This window comes from Cariama cristata, unplaced genomic scaffold (assembly GCF_000690535.1).
Source record: "Cariama cristata isolate BGI_N322 unplaced genomic scaffold, ASM69053v1 scaffold10334, whole genome shotgun sequence".
NCBI classification, from domain to species: domain Eukaryota; kingdom Metazoa; phylum Chordata; class Aves; order Cariamiformes; family Cariamidae; genus Cariama; species Cariama cristata.
Window position 1 is genome coordinate 16,546 of NW_009612342.1, and position 26,213 is coordinate 42,758.

Consider the following 26,213-nt stretch of genomic DNA (forward strand, 5'->3'; position numbering starts at 1 on the left):
GGGGGGGAAATCCAGTATCCAGTTTAAATCATGCTGTATAATTCAATATATTAGCACAGAGAATGCAGTAATAAAAATATGCACCAAAGAAACACACAACTGAAGAGAACCCAACTTAGCTGAATGCATAATACTTAAAATATGTGAAAGAGAAAATGAAAAGACAGCAGTAGTCCCATACGCTGGTCCTGATTGGCTTTTAAAGAAATCTGAGAACGTGTAGTGAGAGTATCTTCCTATATCATATTAAGTGCTAGGGAGGGTATTTTCAAGAGTAACTTTTCCTCTCATTGTAACAGCACAACAGCTCATGGTGACCTCCAGCTTGATGATATTTTGTGGATCCTTCACTCACTCTCAACACCATCACACCTATTATGCTGCAATAAATTTTGTTTGTCTGAGAACTATTTTTAAGACACCTGAATTATGAGAGAAAAAATATAGCACATATTTGACCATGCTACATTGCTGTTCTTTCTTCTCACTGGCTTTCTACAAGAGAAATGTATTTAGGAGGACAGTAGATAAGAAAACAACTACATAGGTCTTGCCTGTCAGGGAATACTTTAAGGGCACATCCATACTGTGCAAAGAGGAATCACATTAGTGATAACCCAAACCTGCCTATATAGAAAAATACCACTTTGGGTCCTACAAGCAACCATGTTTGCATCACTGTACTAAAACCAAAAAACCCCAAAGTGAGTAATGCCAGACTGTTGATTCTGCAACCACAGTAGATTGCCAGATATATTCATGGTCTGGTTCTCAGCTGTTTTGTACCACTGGACGTGGCATCCACAAGACATCCATGTTTCATTTCACATCTTTTCCAAACGAGTTCCTTGATCACTAAGGGATGCCCACAAATCTGCTGTAAAAAGATGCCTTTTCAAGTTTCAGAAGAACGTATCAGTTGCACCAATCTTACCTTTTATTTTTTTAAATCTTTCTTGTAAACAATCATGCAGGAGTGGTAACATTTTGTTCCTGTAAAGCACCACCCTTCTGAGAATGTCAACATGCTCTATAAGGAATAATCGATTAGGCCTCACACACCTGCGCTGGGTAATAAATGTTTTCTCTGTTTCAACAACAAGGAGTCAGAAGTTCAATGATTTACTCAAGGTCACACAGGAAGCCTGACAGAGCTATACGTCTCAGCTGTCTTTCTCTCTATCGTCCTACCAGATAAGCATTGAGAACTGTAGAGACATAGCGCTCAGAAAGAACTACCTATATAAAAGTCCATAAAGTAATGACATCTAGTGAGATAGCTGCCAACTATTCATTAATATATTAGCAGTAAATCTAGTAAATCTTGTTTCTTTTATGTGTTAGCTGAAGAATAAATTAGACACAAATCAACTGTTTGTTTAGTAAAAGGCCACAAAACTTAATACTGAGAAGATCCACTATTTTTTTTTTTAGTATAGCGTGTAAGGTAACACCGATGGCTAGACAGAACTTTTGAAAGGCTGGTAATGAACACTGGTGAAAATATAAGACCTTGTATGGGAACATAAAGATATATTAGCTTAGAATTTACATTTTAAATTACATGGCTCTGAAAATGGAGAACTTGGAAATCTTTCCTAAGAGTGATGATTTGGTATCATCTGCATGCAGATGAACCAAAGGATTTTGTTATTGCAAGTTTCCAAAGAACTGCTGACACATGTTAAAATAATACAGCTTTTTCTTCAGTATTTCATTAAACAATGGCCATGGTACAGACTGAGTTGTGTTGATTTTGTTTTAATAATTTTGGAGCTGCAATAAAACCAGATATAACTTAAACAGCAGATACCAGTGCCACACTTGGTTTTTGATAGAAGGAAAAGCCTGTATCTTGGCAATCTTACTTTTCACACAGTGCTGCTGCAAGCAGCATACACTTAACATTTGTAGGACCTACTCCTACTGGATGCGTTGCAGATTATAGTTACTGTTGTCTAGTGTTACCGTTTTTCAAGCCTCTCTTACCTTGACTGCATAATTGTTGAGAGGATCTTTTGCATAAGAAGCTGGGTAGTAAACTGCATCGCCTGCCTCGCAGCATGGCTTGTCACTGGTTAGCCTGAAATCCGACCAGCTGTCCACCCCAAATCGCAACTGGTCTTTTTGTCCGGCCATGAACAAGTCTTCACATTTAAGTGCCAGCTTCTTCAGGGAGTCAGCATGAAGGCTTCGTATTTTACCTACCACCTCTTCTCGATTTTCAATTCCTCGATAAAGTGCTTGTCTTTGTGGCTTCTGGACACCTTTGCCCTGCTTAGTTTGTGAGATGCGTCTCCCTGTTAGAGACTCCATGCTATTGGAACAGCGGTCCTTAATACTGATAGTGGTTAGGCTGGAAACACTGTTAGTTGCTGAGGTGGTTGCCCTTAGTTTTTCTGGAGGCCTGTCCAAGGAATCTCCTGACTCGTTGTCCAGTACCTTGAGCTCCAGGCTGACCGAAGAGCAGGCGCTGCTTGCTTCCCAGTTGGTGTCAATATCATAGGTGGGATTGGCCACAATGCACAGGTTGTTCTCCAGAGCCTGCTTCTGGAGATCTCTGGGAGTCGGCTCTGTGTTAGCTCTCAAAATTGTTTTCTTTGGCAGTGGAGGTGGTGTTGGCTGTAAGTTGTTCATTGTCTCCTGATCTACTAGTCCTCCAAAGGCAATGGCATCATCCAAAGCTCCCTTCGGTTGCCTCGGCTGTTTCGGAGGTATCATGGCTGCTCTGGACTGTCCTGTGTAATAAGAAGGTAATAGTAATAGAAGATTAAAGTACTTTGCATCTGCTGCTCATATTTGCACTCTGCAAAGAAGTTTAAGGCATAAAAAACCAAGCTGACTAGGACCCCCCCAATATTTGAAGAAAACCTAAATACATATCTGAAAAGATGAACTAATTAGAAAGCAAAATGACCAAATCAGCATCACATATATATTGTCTTTATTTGACCTTGGCCTAGACATTAAAATCAGTTTCAGTGTTAGCAATGCTGGCATTTTACATCCCATGGGATTAATGACAAAAAGTGCAAGCAAAAACCAAACGTCACTTTTGGCACTCTGGCCAAATTCCAGTTTCAGTAATTATACCCAGCCTCCCGTAATTGCTCCTGCAGTCAATTGACTACAGTATTATTCCTTACTTCCTATTCAAATGTGCGAAAACTATAGGTGGATGCTGCTAAGTGACTTTGTGAACTGTTTCTTTGAGAGGTGCATTTCTCTGGCAGGTGAGGTGATCTTTTTTTATATATCCTTCTAGTAGTCTGTAAAGCCTGGGATCACTTGGATTTGAAATGTGCTAAAGAGGCTGAAAGCATTATTTCAGAATGGAAACCAAAAACTTCAGACAGAAATAGGGTAATTCAGATACTTCGGTGGTCACATCGAAAAGTCAGGATTGCCCTAGCAGATTCACAAGGTGAAAACAAGGATGCTAAGCCTACTTTCACTCAAGTTGACAAGTGTATTGCCACTGCTTTCAATGAGAGTAGGATCATACTTTGAGATTACAAAACCAGAAATATTTTTACCCTACAATTTAAAACTCGCACACCCCCACAACCCCACCCCCTTGCTCACCATAGCTTTCTCTAATACATTTCCCTTACTCACTTGCCATGGGTACCTTTGTTGGCAATATTATGTTCACAGATAACCTGACCTAGATTCAGTCAAGAGTTTCCAAATGGCAGGTTACGTATACGAAAGCACAGGATTTCCACTGACAGACTGATTTCAAACATTTGTGTGCTTCTAGGGAAGATATAAACGTCCTTTCATGTGTTTTGGATGGCTTTCAGAGAGGACAATTATGTTTTATAACTGCCAGAGTCCTTTGAAATCAAGAATAAATAAATGACAATAATATAATGGAGAATAAAAAGCAATAAACAGACAATACAAATGACCAACTCACTGCTCTGGGAAAATTAAACAGTTGTTACTCATATAAAAATGAGATTTTTCCACTCTTAATAATCAACTGCTATTTTCAGAGAAATTATAAGATTTCTACTACTCCTGTGAGGTTCATTAACTATCATGGTAAGGTAGGAAGCCAATTTTTACAGTTGCAACACAGCAGACATGAAATGGATGCTCTGTATAATTGCAGCTGAGCATCTTTTCTAGTAAGGGAACAGCAAGTAGAAAAACACTACGACTATTTGAAATACGTGCTGAATCACAGAATTGTTTAGATTGGAAAAGACCTTTAAGATCGTTGAGTCCAACCATTAACCTAACACTGCGAAGGCCACCAACCTAACACTGCCAAGTCCACCAAATCCTTGTAAAGAGACGACTGAACTGGGACACTGAACCAAACTGAGGGGATCTCCGATTCAGGTTTGAATTACATCACTTTGGTCCATAATTAATAATAAATGACTTTGCAGCCTGTGAAAAGAAAAAAAGACAGCTTCCTTTACACTTTAAGATACATTGTTACAGTTTTTATGAGTACTATGGAATCTAAGATACTCTTGGCCAGGATGCACAAAAGCCTGGAACGCTGTGTTAGAATGCCGAAAAGGACTTCCTAATTTCAGAAGATCAGACAGGACTGTATTTTTATATGTATCCACAAACAAAATAGCCTTGGCTCTTGAATTCTTAACAACCATTCCCTTTTCAATCATTCCAAGGAGATGACATCACAAATGAAAGTTATATCTCTATCTTTTGTTTAAGCTCAAGAAACCCTCAGAAGAGCCTTATGGATTTTGTGATAAGCCTGGATATTCCAATGTTTAAAAAACTGAATTTTGAGCAGGAAATTATATCAAGCTTTGTACATGCCCGATTGTCAGGGAAGATCACACAGGACTACTCTGCTGGATAATGACTTTTTAGCTCCCCCAAAATAAAAATGTTCAAAAGCTGGAATATTGGAGAATCCCTGCATCTCTCCCAAATCATTGTCAAGGTTGCTTAAAAAAAAAATAATCTAACACTCAGGGGACCCTCTACTGCTCCTTTCTGATCTTGGTATTGCAGTGAGCAAGGTCTACAATAGCACCTCTTCCTCGCACCATTTGGTATGCTGCAGCATATAACGCTGGCGCCAGCTGAGCAGTACAGGAACTCTTCTCAGAAAGGTACGTTTTGCAGAGATGAAGAGTGGCATGATTCAGAGTCAAAAGCAGAATTGGTGTCTGCATGCCAGACACACACATCCACATGCCACAGTCTTTTGCGTAATCCTGAGACAAGTTCACTTCTACTTCATATCCAAGTTTCTTACTCATCCAAACACGTGTTGTCTTCCACAATTGCTCACTCTTACAAAATCTGTGACCTATGTACTTCTCCCCCTGGCAACATTTCTGCGTTAAAGATCACTTGCCTGTTTTCTCATTCTTACCCTCTTCTCCACTATGCTAAAATAGCCTAGCTGCTGGGGTTTTGAGAAAGGCTACTGTTGCAGGAGGCAGTTTCCTAATACGCGCTGCTTGTGTGACTTGCTAATCCAAGGGCTCCACAGACCCTAAAGGCACACAGCAAGAAAACAAATAAGAGCAAGATGCACATCTCAAGCAGTAACAGCAGAAACCCTTTCCAAGAAAGGTAAGATTTATAACAGTGTTTCTTCTTGATTCTCTTATTTTCTGTCTGCTTTAATGGCCCTGTCCTCCAAAAGCCATTCATACAGAAGAGAGTGTTGCGACCGCAACCGGTGACTTTCACTAGTTGTTGCTTTTGCATAGCTCTTGGAACCATGACATCAAAACATAATTGAAGAAGGTTTTCATAACCAGAAGTTGTTTTTGCAGATGTCTGGTGGGGGTGGCAGGATCCAGAGAACTGCATGTACAAATCATTACGTAGTTACTTTTTCAAGTATTCTCAGCTGAGGAAAATGACTTTGTAAAACATGTCATGTTACAGTACAGTTTCTCCCCACAAGACAAAGCTTCCATACTGAAATCTATCCATCTGTATTACGTGTTTGAAAAGCTTCATATCTGGACTGGTTTTATGCCGCGTTCTTAACACCATACTGGCCCATTGGGCCAGTCTTTCCAGCTCAGCTTTCTCCAAGCACGGCGTGATACTGCATGTCCCACGTTTTTAAAAATTCATTGTCTAGCAAGAAAAAGCTGTCTTAAATTTTGTCCCTGTCAAAGGCACAAGAATGTTCTTTTGCATACAAGTACTGGCAGAGCATTTGCTTCTTTTTCTTGCCTATCATTTCCTTCTCCCCTTGTATGCTTAAAACCCATCATTTCCTTACCTACTGCACGCTCTCCAACATTACAAGGTTCAGCCTGAGCTACACTCTTGGGAGGCAATTGGAAAGGAGGAACAGACACAGTACCAGGCTACCACTTACAGAGATCTTTGAAGTGGCTTCCAGACTGCTCAAAGACAGAAAAAATTTAACTCTTTATAGACAGCAGCTTTCTAGACAGCTTTAAGTAATTCTACAGTTCAATACCATCCTCCATTACAGAATCTTACTACTCTATTTAAATATTAATACTTAAGTCTCCAGACACCATGCAGAGGTCTGAAACTCTAAATCAGGCCTAAAACCCCCCACATTTAAATTTTATTATTCCAGGTAACTGATTTATCATCAGATTTTGCATTGCAACCTATTTATGTTAGCTTATGCAACTATCAGATCTGACACACTGAGCTCAGGTTTAGTTCAAATTTATATTGCATAAACATATTTTTCTTAGAATTATGACATGCACAATAATTGTTTAGATTTCTTGATAGTCCATGTATCTTTCTTTTTTGCTTAGATCAGATCAGCAGTATACATTGTCAAGAAATGTCAGAACTGTGAAGGAAAATGCTTCTCTAATTGGGAAAACAACTAATGGTGAATTAGGGAAGCCAACTGGGAGACACACTGCATGCTTCCATCCTTCCTTCAATAGAACTATTCCTGAGATGTATATTGCTCTACAATACATAACATATGTTAGTCCAGTACCCCAATGACAGCAGGCTGCTTCTTTCTCCAAACTCATTTTACTCTTGACATGGTAACCTATCCTACATTCCCCTTTATTCTTTAAAGTGTTTTTCTGATTATATGCCATTACCATCTCACATCCAAGGACAACGTCGCTTGTGGGAAGATGAGAGTTAGAAAACAGAGCTAAAAACTACTCTAGTATTCACAGTAGTAACTCAGCTATTGCCATGATTACTAACTGGTCTCAGTTTTAGTGACCATTAGAGTACTCCTTAATCCCTAATCCCCTGGTGCGGGAATTTAGATGAATGAACAGGACCCAGAGGGCTAAACTGGCCAACATGACTCTCACCTCTGCCATTCTCCAGCTTAACACATCAGTTTGACAAAAATGCCATGTTTTGCGTTGCCAAGAACTGCAAAAATTAATAATCATGCATGTACAACATGGGTAACTGATCTTCCAAGACCACATCTATCAAAACTCCAACAGAACTAAAATCAAAACTGTGGACTCTTTACAGTGGAGACGAGTGAGGAGGAGGAATTTCAAGTGGCTCTTATGTGTCTGCAGGAAATCCACGGTAAGACCAGGCTGGGCTGATCACACAGCTGGGTCTTGGAGCAGTCCAACAGCCTTGGCTTTGGCAGCCTCTGCTGACCTCTTTCTCCCCACAGCCAGGAATGGAGTCAGATGTCCCAGTAATTCTCATGTCAGCACGTCCCCATTTCATGTTACAAAGTCCAGTTATAAAGGCTGATTAAAGTATTCACTAAGTAAAATCCACAGGTTGGCCACTTTCACTGTACAAATTCCCCCTCTCTACCCTTGTCCTAGTACTTTTTCCTCCCCTTGTACTTGGTTATTAATCATCCTTTGCAATCTGCGTTTTTATTATAGTACAGAGCCTGAGAAAGACTCTGTAGCAGATCAATTATACTGATCTTTAATACCAATACAAAACACATCACTCCTTAATAAACTCTTACCCTGACTGATAAAAATAACCAAACCATGAAAAACGCACAAATGTGTAAAGTATCTTCCAACCACTGCAAAAGCAACCAGCACCAATTCCAACAAACACAGTACATGTACAACACTAGTCTCTAAAATTATTCAGTACACAAATTTACACGAACATGAAATCCTGTATTATACTCAGTTGTTTACACATTTATTGTTAACTTAATAGATCAAAATCTTACCAGAATGATAATATATGTAACAGAAAGGAAAGTTAACATTTGTTAGGTTACATTCACGATGCACTTCCAGTTTCTCGCCCATAATTTGAGACTGGGCACCGAACTATGGTAAGATGGGTTGCAGATACTAGATAAATAAAAACTTCAGAGGCAACAGCTTGCCTGCCTTGGTGACTTGTCAGGTCTTGCTACCTGCCCTCCATTACACCATGTTAAAGCTGTTACCTGTACTAATTATGTATTATACAAAATGCAGCAGACTGGTACTATAATCACTGTCTGTCACTGAACTGTCAGTTTTAGTCAACAGTGATTTCATTACCTTATTTATAGCCTGTCTAAAGCTCACTGCCCTACTGACTGAGGCAATACTCCGTGGCAGATGTGATTTAGGGTTTTTTCCAATGTCAGCACTCATAAAACCAAAAAATTTAGCCTCCTTCTTACACCTAAAGAAAAGGTGAAAAGAGAAAAATAGCTGATAATAAAATAACCTATCCTTTTTTAAATGATAGAAATACTATCCTGAGTATATTGAGAATATCTTAATCTACTTGCAGCAATGCAAATTCAATCAAGTCAATTTCCCCCCAAAATTCAGACAAAGAGAGAAAAATTTAAAGACTTGTAAAGGAAAGGATTTTAATCATCTAGTCTATTGTCTTCCTTCTCATAAGCTACAGGGTTTACCTGAATTAACTTCTGTTAGAATAAGGGTACACCTTAAAAAAGGAACATCCAGGTCCTACGTTACACATTTGAACATTTGTTTCTGCATCTAGATTCAACTGGCAGCCAGTGGATTTTAAATCTGTTGATTATTGATACCAAAGGTATCCCTCATCACAGTTTTGCTCACCACATGACTATCCACACCATGATCAAGCCAGACTCTCTTTCTTTGATAAGCTAAACACATTCAGCTTTTTGAATTAGTCCCTATAAAGCGCCTGCCACAATACTCAGCATTTGCAAAGTTTTTCTTTAGAGCCTCTACAATTTCTTTTAAAACATTCTTCTTAAACTGTGGCCAGCAGGGCTTGACTGTGGCCATGGCAGTTGGAAGGTAAAAGTGAGATATACATAACCTCTCTACTCCTATCTGAGTTCCCTCCTGTTTATACACCCAGGAACATACTGGGCTCTTTTATCCTATCATCATAGTGGGACCTCATGTTTCCTAAAAGCCCCAGGTCTTTTATGTTGTATCCGATTACCCAAGGAGAATGCTCTATCTTGCAAGGATTGCCTGCATTTTATTTTTTTTTTTTAATTCCTAGGTGTATGATTTTACATGTTCAATGAAGTAACAAATACAGCCCATATTTTATACTTAAGCTATTCTCAAATTTTGCATCTGCGATTTGTTTCCTGACAAATAATTGCTGGCACACTTGCAGTTTTTGTGGGCATGACCGTAAACTGATGATTGGACAACTCCTGTGGGAGCAGGGGAGTACCTGATATTTGAGGGCAGTACCTGATATAAACTACTACCTGACTGCAGATGAAAATTTACCAAAGCTTGCCATTATGGCTGTTTATAAAATTTCATGTGATGTGTCACAACTGAAGATGAGACATTTATCAAAGTAACAACATAATATTATCTGCTTTTCAATAAAAATCATAGAATATGTATTAGATTAGTACTTAAAAAGTGAATATTGTACATTATGCTCCAAATCGAGATGTTCACATGATATATTTTACAAACTACAAGTTGTAGCTATAAAAAGGTAACTGTAGAAACAATTGCAGTTGAAGCAAGAATCAAATGTGATATAACTTCTTGTATTATCCTTTCTTTCAGTTACACACATCAGTATTTGTTAATTCTAAAAAATATATGATTTTGCCGCTTAGGTGATGTAAGATGTGAAAACAAATAGGAATTATTCTATATCCCTACCTGGTAATCTCTTGATAGCTATCTGAACTAGAAAGTGAGGTTGCTTGAATAAACCAGAAAGAAGTTTGAATGGCAGCCAGAGAACTCAGTGCCATTTAGGGTAGCGTTGCTTTTAACAACAAGCAGCAAGCTTGCCAAGCCAGACCAAGTCAAGCCTGAAAATTAATTTAACTCTTTCATACTTAGAAGTTACTTTGGTGACAGCAAATCTGAAAGTGACCCAAGGATGAGGAGAAGATTTTGAATAAAATACTAAGGGGTTCAGTTTTATACAGTTTTACGAAGGAGCATTCACAAGGAGGAACAACACTGACAAAACCAAGGACAGATGGAAGCGATCACAGAAGCATTTAGGTTGGAAGGAACCTCTTGAGATGGTCAAGTCCAACCTTCCCTGCTCAGGCAGGGTCAGCTGGAGCAGGTTGTCCAGGACTGTGTCCAGTCGAGTTTTGTGTATCTCCACAGATGGAGACTCCACAACTTCTCTGGGCAACCTGTTCCAGTGCTTAATGGTATTTTATTGCATTTCCCGTGAGTTTACTATTCCCAGTTTGTGAGATGCTGTGGGAAGGACAGCGATCAATGGACAGAAGTACAGCTAATGCTGTACAGTGAAGCAGCTGCCTCGAGGTGTAACACCTTGCATAAGAAATTAGAGAAATCGATTCTAGCTGTAATGTAGCTATATCCTAAATACAGAAAATATATAGATACAGATATATATCTATACCTCAATGAATTGAAAATAATTCACTAGATGTTTGAAAAATTCACCCTAAAATATAAATTTTAGTTTTCCTCCCTGAAGTTTACAATTTCTTGGTAGATGTTAGTAGTATTCTTGGACAGGATGTTTTTCTTCTTTATGCTTCATAAACAATACCTAGTTAATGTTTTATTAGCAGAACACACTAATAAGTTTGCCACTAATTCACATTTAAGCAAAAAAATGCAACAATATCACTAAATGTCTAAGGAATGTATGCACCTGAGGGTTCAAAATTTAGTCCTTGATCTCTCAAACCTGTGTGGACATGCCAAACCCCCTGTCCTTGTGAGCCACCTCCATGCAGTCAGTTTACTCTTGCCTAAATGCTTCATAAGTTGGTATGCTTACAGATTGGAGCAATACTGGAAAACATGTATTCAGATATTCTTGAATGAATGAGATTTTTGTTATTTTAGAAAATCTGGCTGTAGGTATTCCTAAATTCACAGTACTTCAAATCAAAATGCTTTAGAAAATTAGGCTGATAACACTGATACTATATATCAGGACATGCTTATTTGTCTTGCTCGCTTAGCTTCTAGAGAAGCCCTGCATACATGTACCTTTTTAATATGAGTCAGGAATTCAGAGATAGTTGAATAGACTGTGCAGTATCTTCAGGACATTCATATCTTAAACTTTTCTGAAGGAGCAAAAGTAAACTCTCAGACTATGATAAGAAAGGATTTAGTCAACAAAAGATGACTACAAATATTTTAGCAGTTATTGATGCTCTAAAATAAAAAGTGCTATCTTTTGTTGAAGTTGAAATCTACTTATTGTTTCTAAGACAATTATGTAATTAGCTCTGTATTTTAAACACCTTTGATAAAAATTCCTCCAAACAGACAAAACAATGTGTCTTTTAAAAGTTTTAAAAAGTGTTTTAAAATCATAGGAAAGAAAAGCTTTGAGTTTGTTGAATCTTCACTTTCTTTGCTGTGTGTCTCAGAATGAGACAACATAATTTTATTTTCTATAAATTATTACTAAAAAGTTTGTCTTTAAATACTAACCTTATGAAAGTGTATTGAGCTGTTCAGAAGACAAGGTTCTTCACGGTCTGGAAAGGTATCCAAAATGTGATCTAATTCAAATTTTCTTCTATGAGAATACACTTACCTAAATTGCTGTATGTAGCACTGCAAGGATTTAAGTCAGGAGAATTTGAAGCTTCTTCCTTTTCTTCCTCCCCTTGTGGGACACGGACAGACGATACTGGTATGACTGAGGCACTGCCACCATTGTCCTGCTTCACAAACACCGCTCTAGGAACACGAGGGGAGAAATCCTCCAGTGTAGTGTCATCGGGCACTTGACTGAAACAAACAAACCAAAATCACCTGGAGACCAAAGCTGGGTACTAGGTCCCACTGGCAAAATACCAGATTAAGCATTAAGTATCTTCAGGAAAGGCAATGAACTGGGAAAGAAATAAGCTCCTTTCGCCCTCCTTTATTTAAGAACAACTTTCTACAATATTTATTTTCCTTAATAAGAAGAAACAACTTTTGACTCAAATAGTAACATGTAGTAGTTCATGCCTTTCATACAAAAGGGATAATAAAATGTTTTACAGCTGACTACAATCCGCATATGTACGCATATATATGCAGGCGTGATTCTGCATAAAACTTGTAGGACTCACAGGACAGCAGCAGAGTTTAAAGTGCTTTTTACCTATCAGAACAATTTTGCTTTAATCAAAGGTACCAAGGTATAGCAAGGGGGCTGCTAAGTCTTAATAAACGCATAAAACTTTAATGATACATTTTCATGTACTGGTAGGATTTTGGGAACTGACACTTTGGGAAACAGACCAGTAGCTCATCTAAGCCAGTAATCTATTTCCCATGGAAAATTCTCCAGGATTAAAATCCATCTGCATTAGTCAACTGCAAAATGCTGTGAAGACATTCCTCTGTGCTTGCTCTTAGCTATGAAGTTTTAATCACACTGTGATGACTTATAGCACAAAAGTGTGAAACTAATGGATTCAGTTCGTTGCCATGGATACATTTATTGCAGAATGATTTAAAAGTTATGCGTTATATATATTTAAAAAAAGTTCAGGTTTATTAAAAAAAAACAACAATTCCATTGAAAACATAGCAGCAATTATCAATAATATGCCACAAAAAACATGTCAGAGCAAAAATATTTCTGTGCCTTTATGTTCTCGCACTCACAGAAACAAATACTCATTATAGGCCAAATCTCAAGAGCATATGTCCTATTCACTAGCTCTCATTATTACAGCCTGATCAAACAGAATAGCAAGAATTTTAAGTACTTGTGACTTCCATAAGGATAGGAGTAATACACTTCCTTCAAAAGATGATCGCCACATCATGTGTCTGTACAGATATTTTTGTGGTAAAGATTTAAAACTTCCTGCAAGAATTAACATAAATTATAGGCATACGTGTCTCTGTGCCAAAGCCAAAATTCTGAAAATCATGATACATGATCTTCTAGCAATCCCAGACTGTATACAAAGATTAAAACATGCCAATACTTTGCATAACACAAGACCCCATGTATGGTGCAGCGCGCACGTGCTGTTTCTACTCAGACTCATGAATTTTAACTGCAGGCTGATACAAACAAAACTCATTAGAACTTGTTAGTAAAAGAGAAAAAATGGCATAAGTCCAAAAAGATGTAATCTTTAATCAGCATAAAATTTTTTGTTCATTTTTAGTACCATGCATAGGAATGGTGTGAAGAACATTCCATGTGCCATAAATATATCCACATTAAAGAGTTAACCTAATATAATTTCAGAGTAAAGCATACATAAAATTAAAGCAGTAACAAGGCTCTCAAGATGACGAGGAATTCAGCTGAAGACTGGTAGTTGCTGTAAATCATATACATACCTGCACTCCTCAATAAGAATGTTTTCTTTAAGAAGAAATAAGTTCTAATAGCTTTATGGTTCTGTCATTGCCACAAACCAGGAATTATCATATCTCAAAGTAATTTTTTAGTATCGACTGGTGAGGCACAGAACATACTCATTCTCCAAACCAGACACATGCAAGCACATACACTAAACCTAAGCTCAGAAGCATTTTGCGAAAGTAAACCAACAGCTAGAAAGGAAGAAAGAAAAAAATACCAACTCACCCACTGTACTCACTCACACAATTCCCCATTAAAGGAAATTCTTTCAGGGCCTTCTTGAGTCTTTTAATCATGTCTTGAAACTCTGGCGAGCCATTGATTCCACAGTGTTCTGATGTGCTACAAGTTGTGCAAGCTGTAAGCAACAGGGCTGAACTGTGCACAGAGTGATACACCTACTGCACCTTAATGTTTACCTTAGGGGGTTGGTCCCAGGGACTTGCCAAAGCGCCCCAGGAAACCAGTCAGTTACAGCCCTGCCTTCTTAACCCTTCCGCTGCCTTCGTGGTCACAGGCTACTACTACACTGCTTTGGTATGACAGCTATGGTCTTAGTTGTATTAATTAGTTAAGGAAAAGCAGGTTAAAATTTCAAGGGGAGCTTTAAGAACTTGGATGAACCTACTGTTAAAAGTAAGTGAATATCTCAAGTCTGTATTCCAACCGGTTTTAGTGTCTGAATCTAATACATGTTAAATCACAGCAATTAGATGTCAGGCCATGAAATCGGTGGGGGAAATGCTTCCCTGTATCTTAACCGTAAAGACAGAGAAATCAAGCATACCTACGCAGCGCAGTGACTCAACGACCAAAATGCCAACCCATTATCGGCACTGACAGAATGCAGAAGGAACAAAAGGGGAAAACATCCTCACTCAGTAAGCTACAAGAACCGAATTCCCAATTGCTTTTGCTTCCTGAAACAGGCTAAACAGTTAAAACCACTAGTTTTTGAGAAAACTGATAAACAAGAGAGAGCAGCTGATAAACAAGCAGTTCTCTGAGATTAGAACCATTAAACCCTGATTTTGTATAACTTTGTATCTGTTTGTTGACAGCAAGCGATACTTAAACCTATCTCCTTATTTGGGATATTTATAGATATTTTGCCAGGATGGATTCTTTGATGCCTTGCGTAAGAGCACATATTTAGCTTTTACCACAGTGGGCACAGCCTCCTCTGTTCAAGTCTTTTTCTTTTCCCTTTTTTATTTCAAAACCAAACTTCATAGGAAATGAATTACCTTAGAGAACTCGGGCACATGTGGCTGAAACTAAACAACTATTCAGTAAATGGAGGGAGCAGCCCTCTGCACACAGAGAACACATCTGTTTTCCTAAGAAGCCGAGATTATGCGTAGCAAAAAAACTTGCCATAAAAATGACTGTCCTTCAGATAACATCCCACTGAATTCACAAACTTGTCATTCACATGTGCACAAGCTCAAATTTGCTTTAAAAGTGGGTTTTTTTTGTTTTGTTTTGTTTTCTGCAGGGACAAATGCCTCTAAGTCCTTCCCTCAGGCTCTCCTTCCCAGTTTTTGGAGGATAGCCAAAAGATGATGTGGTCTAACTTGCCTTGGTCTTTTTAGAATAGTAAGAATACAGAGAGCAGCCTGCGTGCTGTGTTAATTTTTGTAAAGACAGTAGAATCCCAGCTATTGTGTGACCTGTCTTTTCCTCTATTCAGAGCATGCTTTCTCAATTAGTGATTAATAAACAGCAATGAATATGAGGGAGATAAAGTGGATCACTTAGAAGAAGTGGTTCTGAGAGTGCATTCCTGAATTAGGGTCAGATCTAGAGGTCAAGCTGAGGGAGTACAGTTCTGTGCAAGACGGCACATAAATCCAAGTGGCAAAATTGGTGACAGAAAGATGGAGAAAAGCTGATGTGGCCTTAGACCCAGCTGAGACACTGATCTCCTCCCTGAGTGGACATCAGCAAAACAGCAATCAATGGTAGCCGTACAGTTTGAGATGAGAGAGCCCGACAAGGAAGATGACTTAGTTTTACACACACACAAAAAAGCTGTGTAATTTGTAGATATATTTAGTTTCAAAGAGATCTCTGACATTCCCTCAGGGCCTACACTTCTAAGCTAATATAAAGCCTAAATTGACTGAAAAATGCTTGAGGAAAAATGCAGAGAGGTTAATGGCTTGAGGGCGGTCAAAGGCCACCTTACACAGGAACTTCTACTTAGAACACAGACCACGTAATTTCTGCAAAAAAATGAGCAAAGATGATCAGTGCCCAGGTTTCAATCAGAGTACATTATGGGTACAGAAAACCCATTCCAGTGGCTTATGCAGTTCGGTTCCTCATCACCAACATTTGCCAGAAATAGTCACTCAAGAGGAAAGTGAAAGAAACTTCTCAAACGACAATCTGAAATAACTAAGCCATAAAGTTTATTCCCAATTCTTATTATTTAGAAGTTGGCTTAGTCCTGAAGCATGCAATGTATAGTATTTTTTTTAAAAATCTTGTATAATGCAATGTTTACATGGATAAAGGGAATACATTTGATAATCCAGTAAAGACATCCTGCTAAGCTCTTTAGTGTCAGTGAAACTGAATGGCAATGAGTTCCACAGATTAACTATGCATTATAAAAAAGATATTTTTCTTTATCCACTTTAAGTTCTCAGTCTTTCCATTTTACAGACTGTATTACAGGAGTTAAGAACAATAATACTTGATTTACCATTTCTTAATCTAAATTTATAAAATAATAAATGGTAAAATCCCTTCTACTTGGTTCTTTTAACAGTCCTTGGTGTTTACAAATTTTCACATAAAATGTTACCAAACTTCTTGCTTAATGAACGTGCATAATTTCCAATTCTGCTAGCATAGAGATGTTCTAGAGAAAAATCTCACAAAAGTTTTTAATTGATGAAATGGGGTAAGATAGATGGTTAACACTTTTAAAAGCACTGTTGCGCACTGCTGAGTAAGGTAAATAAGCCTTGCTGATATCTAGAAAAAGCAAATCAAGATAGATTTGAAGAGAAGGGGGAGCTGATAGTTCCACCTGGACTTTTCAGGCAAGAATTTCTCCCATATTGGTTGACTTGCTCAAGCAAGAATTTTCTTTTCAGCTATAACATCCTTGAATTCTCTTCACCAAGTTATGCAAGCTACACTTAAAAAAGGTTTTGGATTCAGGTGACAACCTTACCTTAAGACTTACACAAGAGATCCTCTAAACTGGGAAGGACTTTGTTTTAAACAGAGCCCTTCTGTGATTTAAAAGATTTTGTTCTCTTCTCAAGTAGTTTCTGAAGCAGCTGTGGAATCTGCAGGATTGGATCAATGACAATGAGAAAGTGGAATGTGGCAGTGGTGGTTATTCCTGCCTGTCTCTGGATGCGATCCTGGTCTTAATATATGACTACATTTTTGAAGAACAATGATTCCAGTTGTTTTTACTGAGTAATCTGTTACAACATTCATATTCCTCTAGATATCCAGAGCACTCAGAGTAATTTCATGGCTCCTGTCCCACTGAATCAAGACAGCCTACATTAAGCTCCATTCCAAAGTTGGGGTTCTCAAGGTCCAGGCCACAGATGATGTGCACAGTGGCATATCCCTAGCCCCAGTCACCTGTATTTTTTTTTCCTAAATATCAGTTAGTGGCCTAACAGAAATTACTAAAAAAACCACTGAAGAGATAACTCATTTGAGGTCTTTTCGTTCAAATTAATGATAAAGCTGATGTGACTGCTGATTTTTAGCAAAAATTAACATATCCATGTATTTTTGGCAAATTTTATATGTAAGTATTTGCCAGCTCCTTTTGAACCACCGTATGTGCATCCTGGCATCAACCAGAAAGAAACAATCACAGGGATAAAACAAACCCAAGTTCTTTTGTATTACAGAGGGATAGTTTCAGCTTTCCAAAGAAGTGAGTATTTTGCAATTGCTGTTCAAAGGGAAAAACTGACCTTTCTCATGATAACTTTAAATACCTTCAGCCCTGTTTTGTGGTTATGTTATCAGTCTTCAGCAGCTTTGTAATCCATTGCAAAGTAAGGAAATATTGTATCTTCATTTAATTTGCTTTCAAGACCTCCCAGTAATCAGACATTTTTAAAGCTTATCTTATTTTCTAAGTAATCAGTTTGTTTTTTCAGTGAGCTTACTGTTGTTGGCATTCTGAGTTTCATTGATTGCTATCTTCATGTCTTCTGTTTTCCTCTAAGCTTCTGCAAGCTTAACTGAAGATTTTAAACATCTTTTCCATGCACATATTTTAGCCTGAATTAACACTAACCTCTTACTAATACCTGAAGGGTTAACAGAAAACAAGCATAGCATCTCATCTGTTACATCTCCTGCTTCTGCAAAAATGGAAGTTGAGAATCCTGATTCTCACCTACTGGGTTATTAAAAACAAAAGCCAAAACGCTTAAACAAAAAAAAAATTAACTTCATTTTTTGGCACTATAAGGTTTCACTTGGGCTCTTTAACAATATTAAAAAAAATAAGCAAAAAGTCCAAATAACTTAAGGCATCAAATTGCATCAAGGTAACTGAATATAATAACTGAAGGACAAAGATATCCAATGTTCCCACAACGTATTTCTCAGCACCCCAGTGTATTTTCTTTGAAATTTGTAGAAAACATACAATAATATTGTTAGAAAGAAGAAAATCCAGTTCTAACATTTGGAAAACTCCAGTTTTCACCAGCAAAAATTGTGAGATAAGGTTTTAGCCGGTATCATCATGATGTGCAGAAAAATAAAAAGTAAACATACTTTTTGGAATAAGTGAATGAGACGGACGGAATGACCAATTGCTTTCAATAGTAAGGGCAGAAGGTATTCCAATAATAGTGCAAAACTATAAAACACTGTAACAGCACCATCTCTAGGGTAGGCTAAGAACAAGTGCCAACCATGACTGCAGCCATTAGCCTGTTATTGCCCTTTTACCACCGAGATAAGCAGCTGCTCCTTCCTGACTGGCTCCCCTGTCAGATCAGCAAATTGATCTGGCTGAAAAATAATTGCAAAGTTCTTTTTCACTTGGATCACTTCCCCAGTCTGGTTCCCCACAGCTGACCACATGAACTGTCTTGCTAGCACAAGAGCGGGGCACTAAGGAGGCGGGAGCAAGCGACTCTCCTGATGGCAATGTATTCAGTAATGCTGGTAAAAAATAAAAAAGCTGGTACAACCTCATTTTCTCTAGGTTCCCCTGGAGATAACAGGAAAAAAAAAAAAAAAGGTTCCTCTAAAGGGGGGTTGAGACCACAAACTTCTCCAATTCTTTAACTTGCTCTCTAAAGCTGCCTACTTCTCCCAATTTAATGTAGGGTAAGTCTAGAGAGACTAGACTCCTATCAAGGTTTATTCTAGCCCCGGGTACATTCCCCACTGCCTTCAGCCTTAAACTGCAATATGCACTGTAAATACAGGGACACCCCTTTTGTCATTGCCCACACCCCTGTATTACTGCGGTACTGTACATCTTGCAGAGATGCTGAATGCTTACAGCTCCTACTGACTTTAATAGTTTGCGAAAGTGCTTAATGTTTCTGAAACTCACACCCACAATTTGTACTGGGATTTTTTTTTTAAATCCTATTTGTTAATTTTCATGTACTTTTTTTTTTTTTTAAAAATAAAATTCTTGACCCTGAGATTGCAGCTCATCCAAGTCTGCAGAAACAGACAGTACACTAAGGTTTTGGAGACCATCCTATCTTGTATTTGGGGCAATTACTTCAAATGTAAATCTACAGAAACCAGCTTTACATTGTACTATGATAAGCCCTATCACCACCTTATGTTACAAAACCCAAAGCTGTCCATGTCTGACAAAAAGCAAACAGTCTGAAAAGTAGCCCTGGTCTTCATGAGAATGCCATATCAGTGTTCCCAAGATGGGATAGAAAAATGATTTCATTACACTTGGTATAAATGGTCACTCTTGGTTAGTTTAAGACATAGTTATTTTACTTTAAGACAAGCAGCAATCAGTTTATGGTAAACTCAAACTATGCTCACACAGAGATTTCTTTTAGTTTAAGTCAACTTTAAAAACATTTTAACTAAAAATCACTGGAACTTTCTTGTATAGACAACAGGGAAAGAAAACCAAAGAACACTGCCATGATACATTTTCTGAGGCTCACACATAGCTCAAACTTTATAAAATTTTTAATTTCCTACCGCTAGGTTATTGTTATAATGAATTAAATAATGCAAGTTTGAAGCTATTTTGAAATTGGTTTGTATGAGAACATTGGAAGACATATTCTAACATTCTAACACATCCACAGATGTGGTCTGTACTCAGTGAAATGCATACTATGCCCACATCACTAACTGCAATGGATGTCTCCAGCCCTCTTCCGTTATGCACTGTCATGAGCTGTAGGAACTCAGTGGTATGTTGAAAACAAAGTGTATCTAGAAATAAACATGGTTCTTCGTATTCAGAGACAATCAAGAAAGCACATGTACCCTTGATAAGGGAACAGACAGACCTTTAAACCAACAGACAGACCTAAAACCTTCAACTACCATGAACTTCTAGGAGTAAAATAAATATCTACTGGCCAAATACTTTCACAGAAATTGAAACAACAAATCATTTTAGTAAATTCTGATTTTAAAAAAATTAAAAAATAAATCACTGAACAAAATTGTGAGGCAGAAGAAACAGAGCAACCAGCTCTACTAAATCTAATACTGTTAGGGGATAAAGTATATTCATCACTAAAGGCCTTGCAAAATGGAGATAGATTATTTTATAGATAATCTAATTCTATTATTACTTTTTTATATGGTTTATTTTGGGAGTCCTGCAGTGGTGTTGCAGTGTAGCACCAAGTTAATTAGCATCTCTTATATTCTTGGGTATATGAGATAGCACGCCACCTTTTATGAGTCACAGATCTTTTAATTTCTATTATACTTTTCAATAGTTGCCTTCTATTTCTGCAGAGAAATTCTTTAGTTTCCTCTAACATAAGAACACTTTCTGAAACTAGAAATTCAGGAAAATGTATCTGATTCAACGTAACATGGCTATTGTGACATATTAGTGAACCTGCAATACAAATTCCAAAAATCAGGTACTCTTTCTAGTAATTTATCTTTTCTGATATCCAATATAATGCAAAAAATTTAAAAATATGCTTTAAGTTACCTAAAAGAAATGTATTTTGATAAAATTACACTTAATATAATAAAACTCCTGAATTTCTCCCCTTTTCAGCAGTATATACAGGACAGTTCACTACTGAGTAAGCAACTAAAAAGATGGTCAGAGTACCTGGGGATTTTCTTGGGAATCTGAGGTGGCGACGAATGGCTCGCTATTTTCTGTTCGGAGCTCTCTGGAGACTTTTCCTGCATTTCTCCTTTGTCTTTCGCTAGTGCATCTGCGATAACAGACTCCGCTCCACTTTTGTTTTGATCATCAGCCTTTGGTTCAGCTTGTGCTGGTTCACATCTATACATGAAAACAATCGATGGCTTCTCACTGGAGTCTGACTTTGCCTCACTGAACCAGTGATGACGCTGAACTGGAGGAGGGGGGAGCATATGTATAACAGTTCCATCAAGACCCACCAATTTTCCTTTCTCTCTTTCTTTCTCTTTGTCTTCCTCATCATCAGTTTTCCTGCGGCGGAAGAAGCTCTTGAACGATATCCAGCGTTTGGGTTTCGCATCAGCAGCTCGTCGACCCTCTGAATGAAGGATTGACTCGGCCTCTGTTGCCCTGGTGGGACTGTTTGGTTTGGTCCAATTGCTGAAATGTCTTTGCAACAAGTTACTTGCATGATAGGGTGAAGAAGTGGACCGTGGAGGAGGAAATGGCGGTGCTTGCTCTGTTTTGGGACTTGTGGCATTTGGGGTGGCTCTGACTGGCTTTGGAGACTGAGTGGCAACTGGCTGTGAAAGTGAATCTTTCTGCATTTTAATGGCAGTGTTTTCCACTGTCTTGGAGGAGTCTATTTCAGACTGTGATGTAAACAGAGATTTGGGTCGTACCAGGGTGTTCTTAGTAGCATCTGCATCAGGAGGTAAGGAATACAGTTCTTCCACGCTACAAGACTTGGGTCCAGACTGAGGTGTTTCTGGAGGAGACTGTGGAGGCTGGATAGAAGCCACAATCTGTGAAAGCACCGTGCTTGCATTCTCTCTACTGCTGCTGCTGCTGCCGCCAACAGAAGCCTCTGGTGTTACGTCTATTTTTGCTGCAGGCTCTTGTATTGTCTTTTGAATTCTTGATGGGGAGCTGTGGTCAGAACTATGGCTTCTCTGTGGTGATATCTGACTTTTACTGAGGCTGCTGTTAAACTCTTGGACCTTTTGAGCCACAGAACCCAGCCTGCATTCAGAGCTATTAGTCACCCCCTTCACTTGGGAAAATTCAGTGGGTTTGCTTCCTATGGCTTCAGACATTTTGCTTTCTGTTTCTATTTCTTCATATGTGTGGCTTATTATACTAGTAGTTTTATCTTTGATGGATAGCTCTCCGCTGGTCCCTAGAAAACTTTTATAGATAGCCAGGTTATCATATGCATTTGGATTGATTACAATAGGAACTTTAACAGCATTTTTGGAACTCTTGGCATAAGTGGGCTCATCGTGAATGATAATAGGAAAAGGTGGCATGCCAGCATTATTGTAGCTGTTGAATTTTATCTCAGATAAATTCGGAGACTTAACCGGGATAGTTTTTGAAGAAATGTTTGTAGCTGTAGGTGAAGTAGGAGCTGACTTGTGGCTTGTTTTCCTGGGAGGAACAGAAGGTCCTGAGCTGTTAGCAAGTAACTCCACTTTAGGTATCTTCTGTCTTGGACTAGTACTAGAAGTCCACACTTCCTGATATCTGATTGCACTGGATTTTTTCAGATTAGCATTTACGCGTACAGGCGATGCTGCAGAGGATGTAATAGGTGTGCCTGGAGTTACTGGCGAGCTTGGGTTAGACGATGTATTTTTGGTTTCTGAGGTTTCAGTCTGATTCTCCTTACATTCATTGGTCATGGCAGCTGATACGTCTACTATGGTATATGGCTTGCAAACTGGTTGTTCCATATTCACCACCCTGTAAGGTTTAGCTTGCTCTTCCACAGGCACCAAATTTATAGTTACAGCTTGACCAGCAACATCCGAAGAACTTTTATTCTCTTGCTTATCAGTCTGCACAGCAATTTTGCCATCCTTCTCTTCCAGTCGAAGCGCAAGGACTGCCTTGTGAGTTTCCAGACTTTTCAGAACATTTCTGGGAGCTTTTGACACATCCTTCACTTGTTGATTATCACAAAGACTTTCATATTCTGGTTCAATCAATTTGAGGTCCTGAGGAGTACTAGGAGATAACCCTCCATTGCAGAGCTTCTGTGAAGAACTGCTGGTTGTTCCAGAACGAGACTCTTCTGTCAAAGAAGAATCAGGAGATGTAGAATCAGAAGACACCATGCTCTGCATGCTCTCTTGCCCATAAAGAATCACAGTTTCTTCCCCATAACCATTTAAAATTTCATCGTAACTGTCGTCATAATCTACTGCACAGATCCGCTGGAGAGACTTGTTTCTAAGGGGCACAGTATTCCATTTTTTGTCAATGCAGAACTGAACAGGCGATAGGGTGTTCGCTCTAAAATTAGCAAAGCGAGGTTGGCCCCTCATGCGAATTTCCATTGCTAGCAACTCTTCGTCACTTTCATCCCAGCTCTCGTGCTCTTCTTGCATGCTGCCAAAAAACGTGTCATCCTCACTCTCATCTCCGCTAGAGAACTCCGGATAACAGAACCGTCCACCTTCATTACTTATTACTTCGGTGCTTCCACTCAGAATAACGTGCTTACTGTGTGAATCCTTCATTCCACCCATCATGCAGCTTGGAGGGATCTTTCTTTCTAACGATCTTTTGTAACAATTATTTATTCTTCCCAAGAAGGTTTCTCTGGAGTTCATTTCATTTCCAGTTAGCTGAGGTGTGCTATCCAAACCTGCAATCTCCTTCAAAACTTCTGTCAGTCCATTATTATTGTTATTTGGTATCTTACCTACACCATCATTGTTGCCATAAGGCTTATGAACGTGGCTGTAACCCTCAATTTCATCTTCATTATTATTGTTCAGTGGTTTTTTGTTCAAAACAGCTTTGTTTCGGTTCCAACCTGCAGGCACTGGTTTATTCTCACAATGATCTGGTGTGCTGATTTCGCCACATACACCCTGCCCATCTACTACCATCATGGTGGGTTTCACAGCTATAGTTGGTTTCTTTGCCACAGGTGGTCGGAAATTTCCTGTATTTCTCCCACGATGGCTGTTACTTTGGTTTGCATTGGATTTCAGATTTCCATGTGAGAGGGGTTTTTTTTCAGATACTGGGGGTAACTGATGCAAGCTTTTGGGCTTGAAGCAGTTCTTACATTCACCAGGTTTCCAGACGTGTTCAGTGAAAGTGTTGCAAGCAGACATTTTCCCAGAGCTTTACGCTTGATGCTGTGCTGTTCAGTGCATGGTAACAATTTCATCCATGTGTTTCCGCTCTGTTCACTTACTATGGCTACTGTTTGGAGCAGTGATCATTCTGAAACACAAAGGAGAATGAGGATAAGAATGGGGAAAAACCATGTTGCTCATTTATACTTAGTTTTCTACACTATGAACAACTTGGAATAAACAAGTAGTCTTTTGCTGACGTCTTAGGTCTTTTTACCTAAATTTACAAAACCATGTAACTGAAATGCAAAAAAAGTTGCAAATATCTTCTCATACATAAAGAACTAAAACTTTGGCAGCTAAGCCCTGTATTACTGAAAGCTGAGAAAGAAAGAGAGAAATGGTAATGACTGAGAATTTAGAATAATTCTCTTGACTAGTTCAGGACCATTGACCTTGAAGTTTGCCCAATAAAACAAGTGCTAGGAAGAGGACATAAAACCAAAGATCAGTGCACATTGCTTTCAACATAACTACTTAAACTTGAGACAGGAAAGTAAGAGTATCTTTACTCTTCTAAATGCAATTGAGATAATGTGTTTTAGCTTTGAATGTGAATGAGCTCATCTAAGTGACAAAATATGTTCAAGCAATTCCAAACTCTGCCATTTTAGCACTTTTTAAATCAGAATCAAATTATAACTGGACAGGTATTTTGGTTGAAGAGACAGGCTGGACTGCTATCCTGGAAAAGTCAGATGATAATGCTGGGGAAACCTTTCTGGAAAGTCACTGTTTCTTCTCCTTTAGCTTACAATAGTGGCAATAAGCCATTCTTATATCCTCAAAACAAAGCTATGGATTTTTAGTCCCTGATTTGTTTCACATGTAGATTTTCTACCTAACCCCTCCAGAAATAACAATCGAAAAAGAATTGAAAATCTCTTTCAAAGTGAACCTTTATTTCCTGAAATGATCAGCCTTAAGTAAAAAATAAACACGAATCTGCTGTGCTTTATAGTCACTGGAGTATCCAGGATTTGAGAGTTTCATGAATTAATGCCTGAAGATTTTAAGCCTTCTAAGCCAAATCCACAAGTCTGGTCTCTTCATCACTCTTGCATAGCTCAAATTATTGGAGACATTTTACTGAGGTGGAAGAATCTGTATGTCCACCGCTGCTTCTGTAAACACAGGCATTGAAAAATCAATGATTTTCTATTCTTTCAGGCTTCAGGTGAAAATATACTTGCTGATCACATAGGTACACTGAAAGCGTTATTAATACATCCATTCAGGTAAAGACACAGCTCTCTACAGAGCCCATGGTTAGAGGCTCAGCAGCAGGACAGCTATGCTGGAATTCACCACGGGCACAACTGGTTTTCATCAGTGTAGCAAACAATAGAAGTCATTAGTAAAACTGACACTTGTATGAATTTGTCAGTCTCCTCACGTACTGCTCTGTTTTGGCAAAGGGCTGTCCTATGCTGGAAAACTCTGCTATAGCAATGCTGTTCCAACACCAGATGGGGCTGAAGTCTAACTCTATTAGAGTATCTTCAGACACATTCGTGGTACCAAGGTTATCATATTTCATGTGCTGACTACATATGTTTCCAGACAAAGCTTTCTGCCAAAATGTCAGTGCCAAAAGCTTTCTCTGTATGACCTAAGAGGTAGAAGGTCTGCCAGATAGTGATCTGCCCAAACTTTCAGCCTTTGTTTTATACACACAAGTATTTTTTATCTCTGCCAAGATTCGTTGCTTCAACGCTTTGCAAGCCCATATATTGTAAGCAGAAAAATTACATTAAGAAATAATTCTCCTAACATCAAAGAGAGAGCGAGGGAGCACATACTAGAATTTTACACTCTGGTTACCTCTTTCTTTTCATGTATTTAACAAATAAAAGGAGTAAAGTTACACTAATGAGAATCTAAACTAAATGATTTCTTGGAAAATATATTTCTCCATTACATAAAACCTCTGAACAGACAATTTAAACAAAAGGGTTAGTGCATGCGTGTGTGGT

At 38.5% G+C, this 26,213-nt stretch overlaps 1 protein-coding gene across 1 annotated transcript in view; it reads right to left on the bottom strand.

The window, feature by feature from the left end:
- Positions 1–24,213, bottom strand: part of PEAK1 (pseudopodium-enriched atypical kinase 1) — a 32,841-nt gene extending 8,628 nt beyond the window's left edge. Inside the window, exons 1-3 of the mRNA XM_009698583.1 lie at positions 21,044–24,213; positions 11,953–12,149; positions 1,990–2,738 (exon numbers count right to left, since the gene is read on the bottom strand). Coding sequence (XP_009696885.1) covers positions 1,990–2,738; positions 11,953–12,149; positions 21,044–24,213 — 4,116 coding nt within the window. The remainder of the gene's footprint in view (positions 1–1,989; positions 2,739–11,952; positions 12,150–21,043) is intronic.
- Between the last annotated feature and the right edge of the window lie 2,000 nt (positions 24,214–26,213).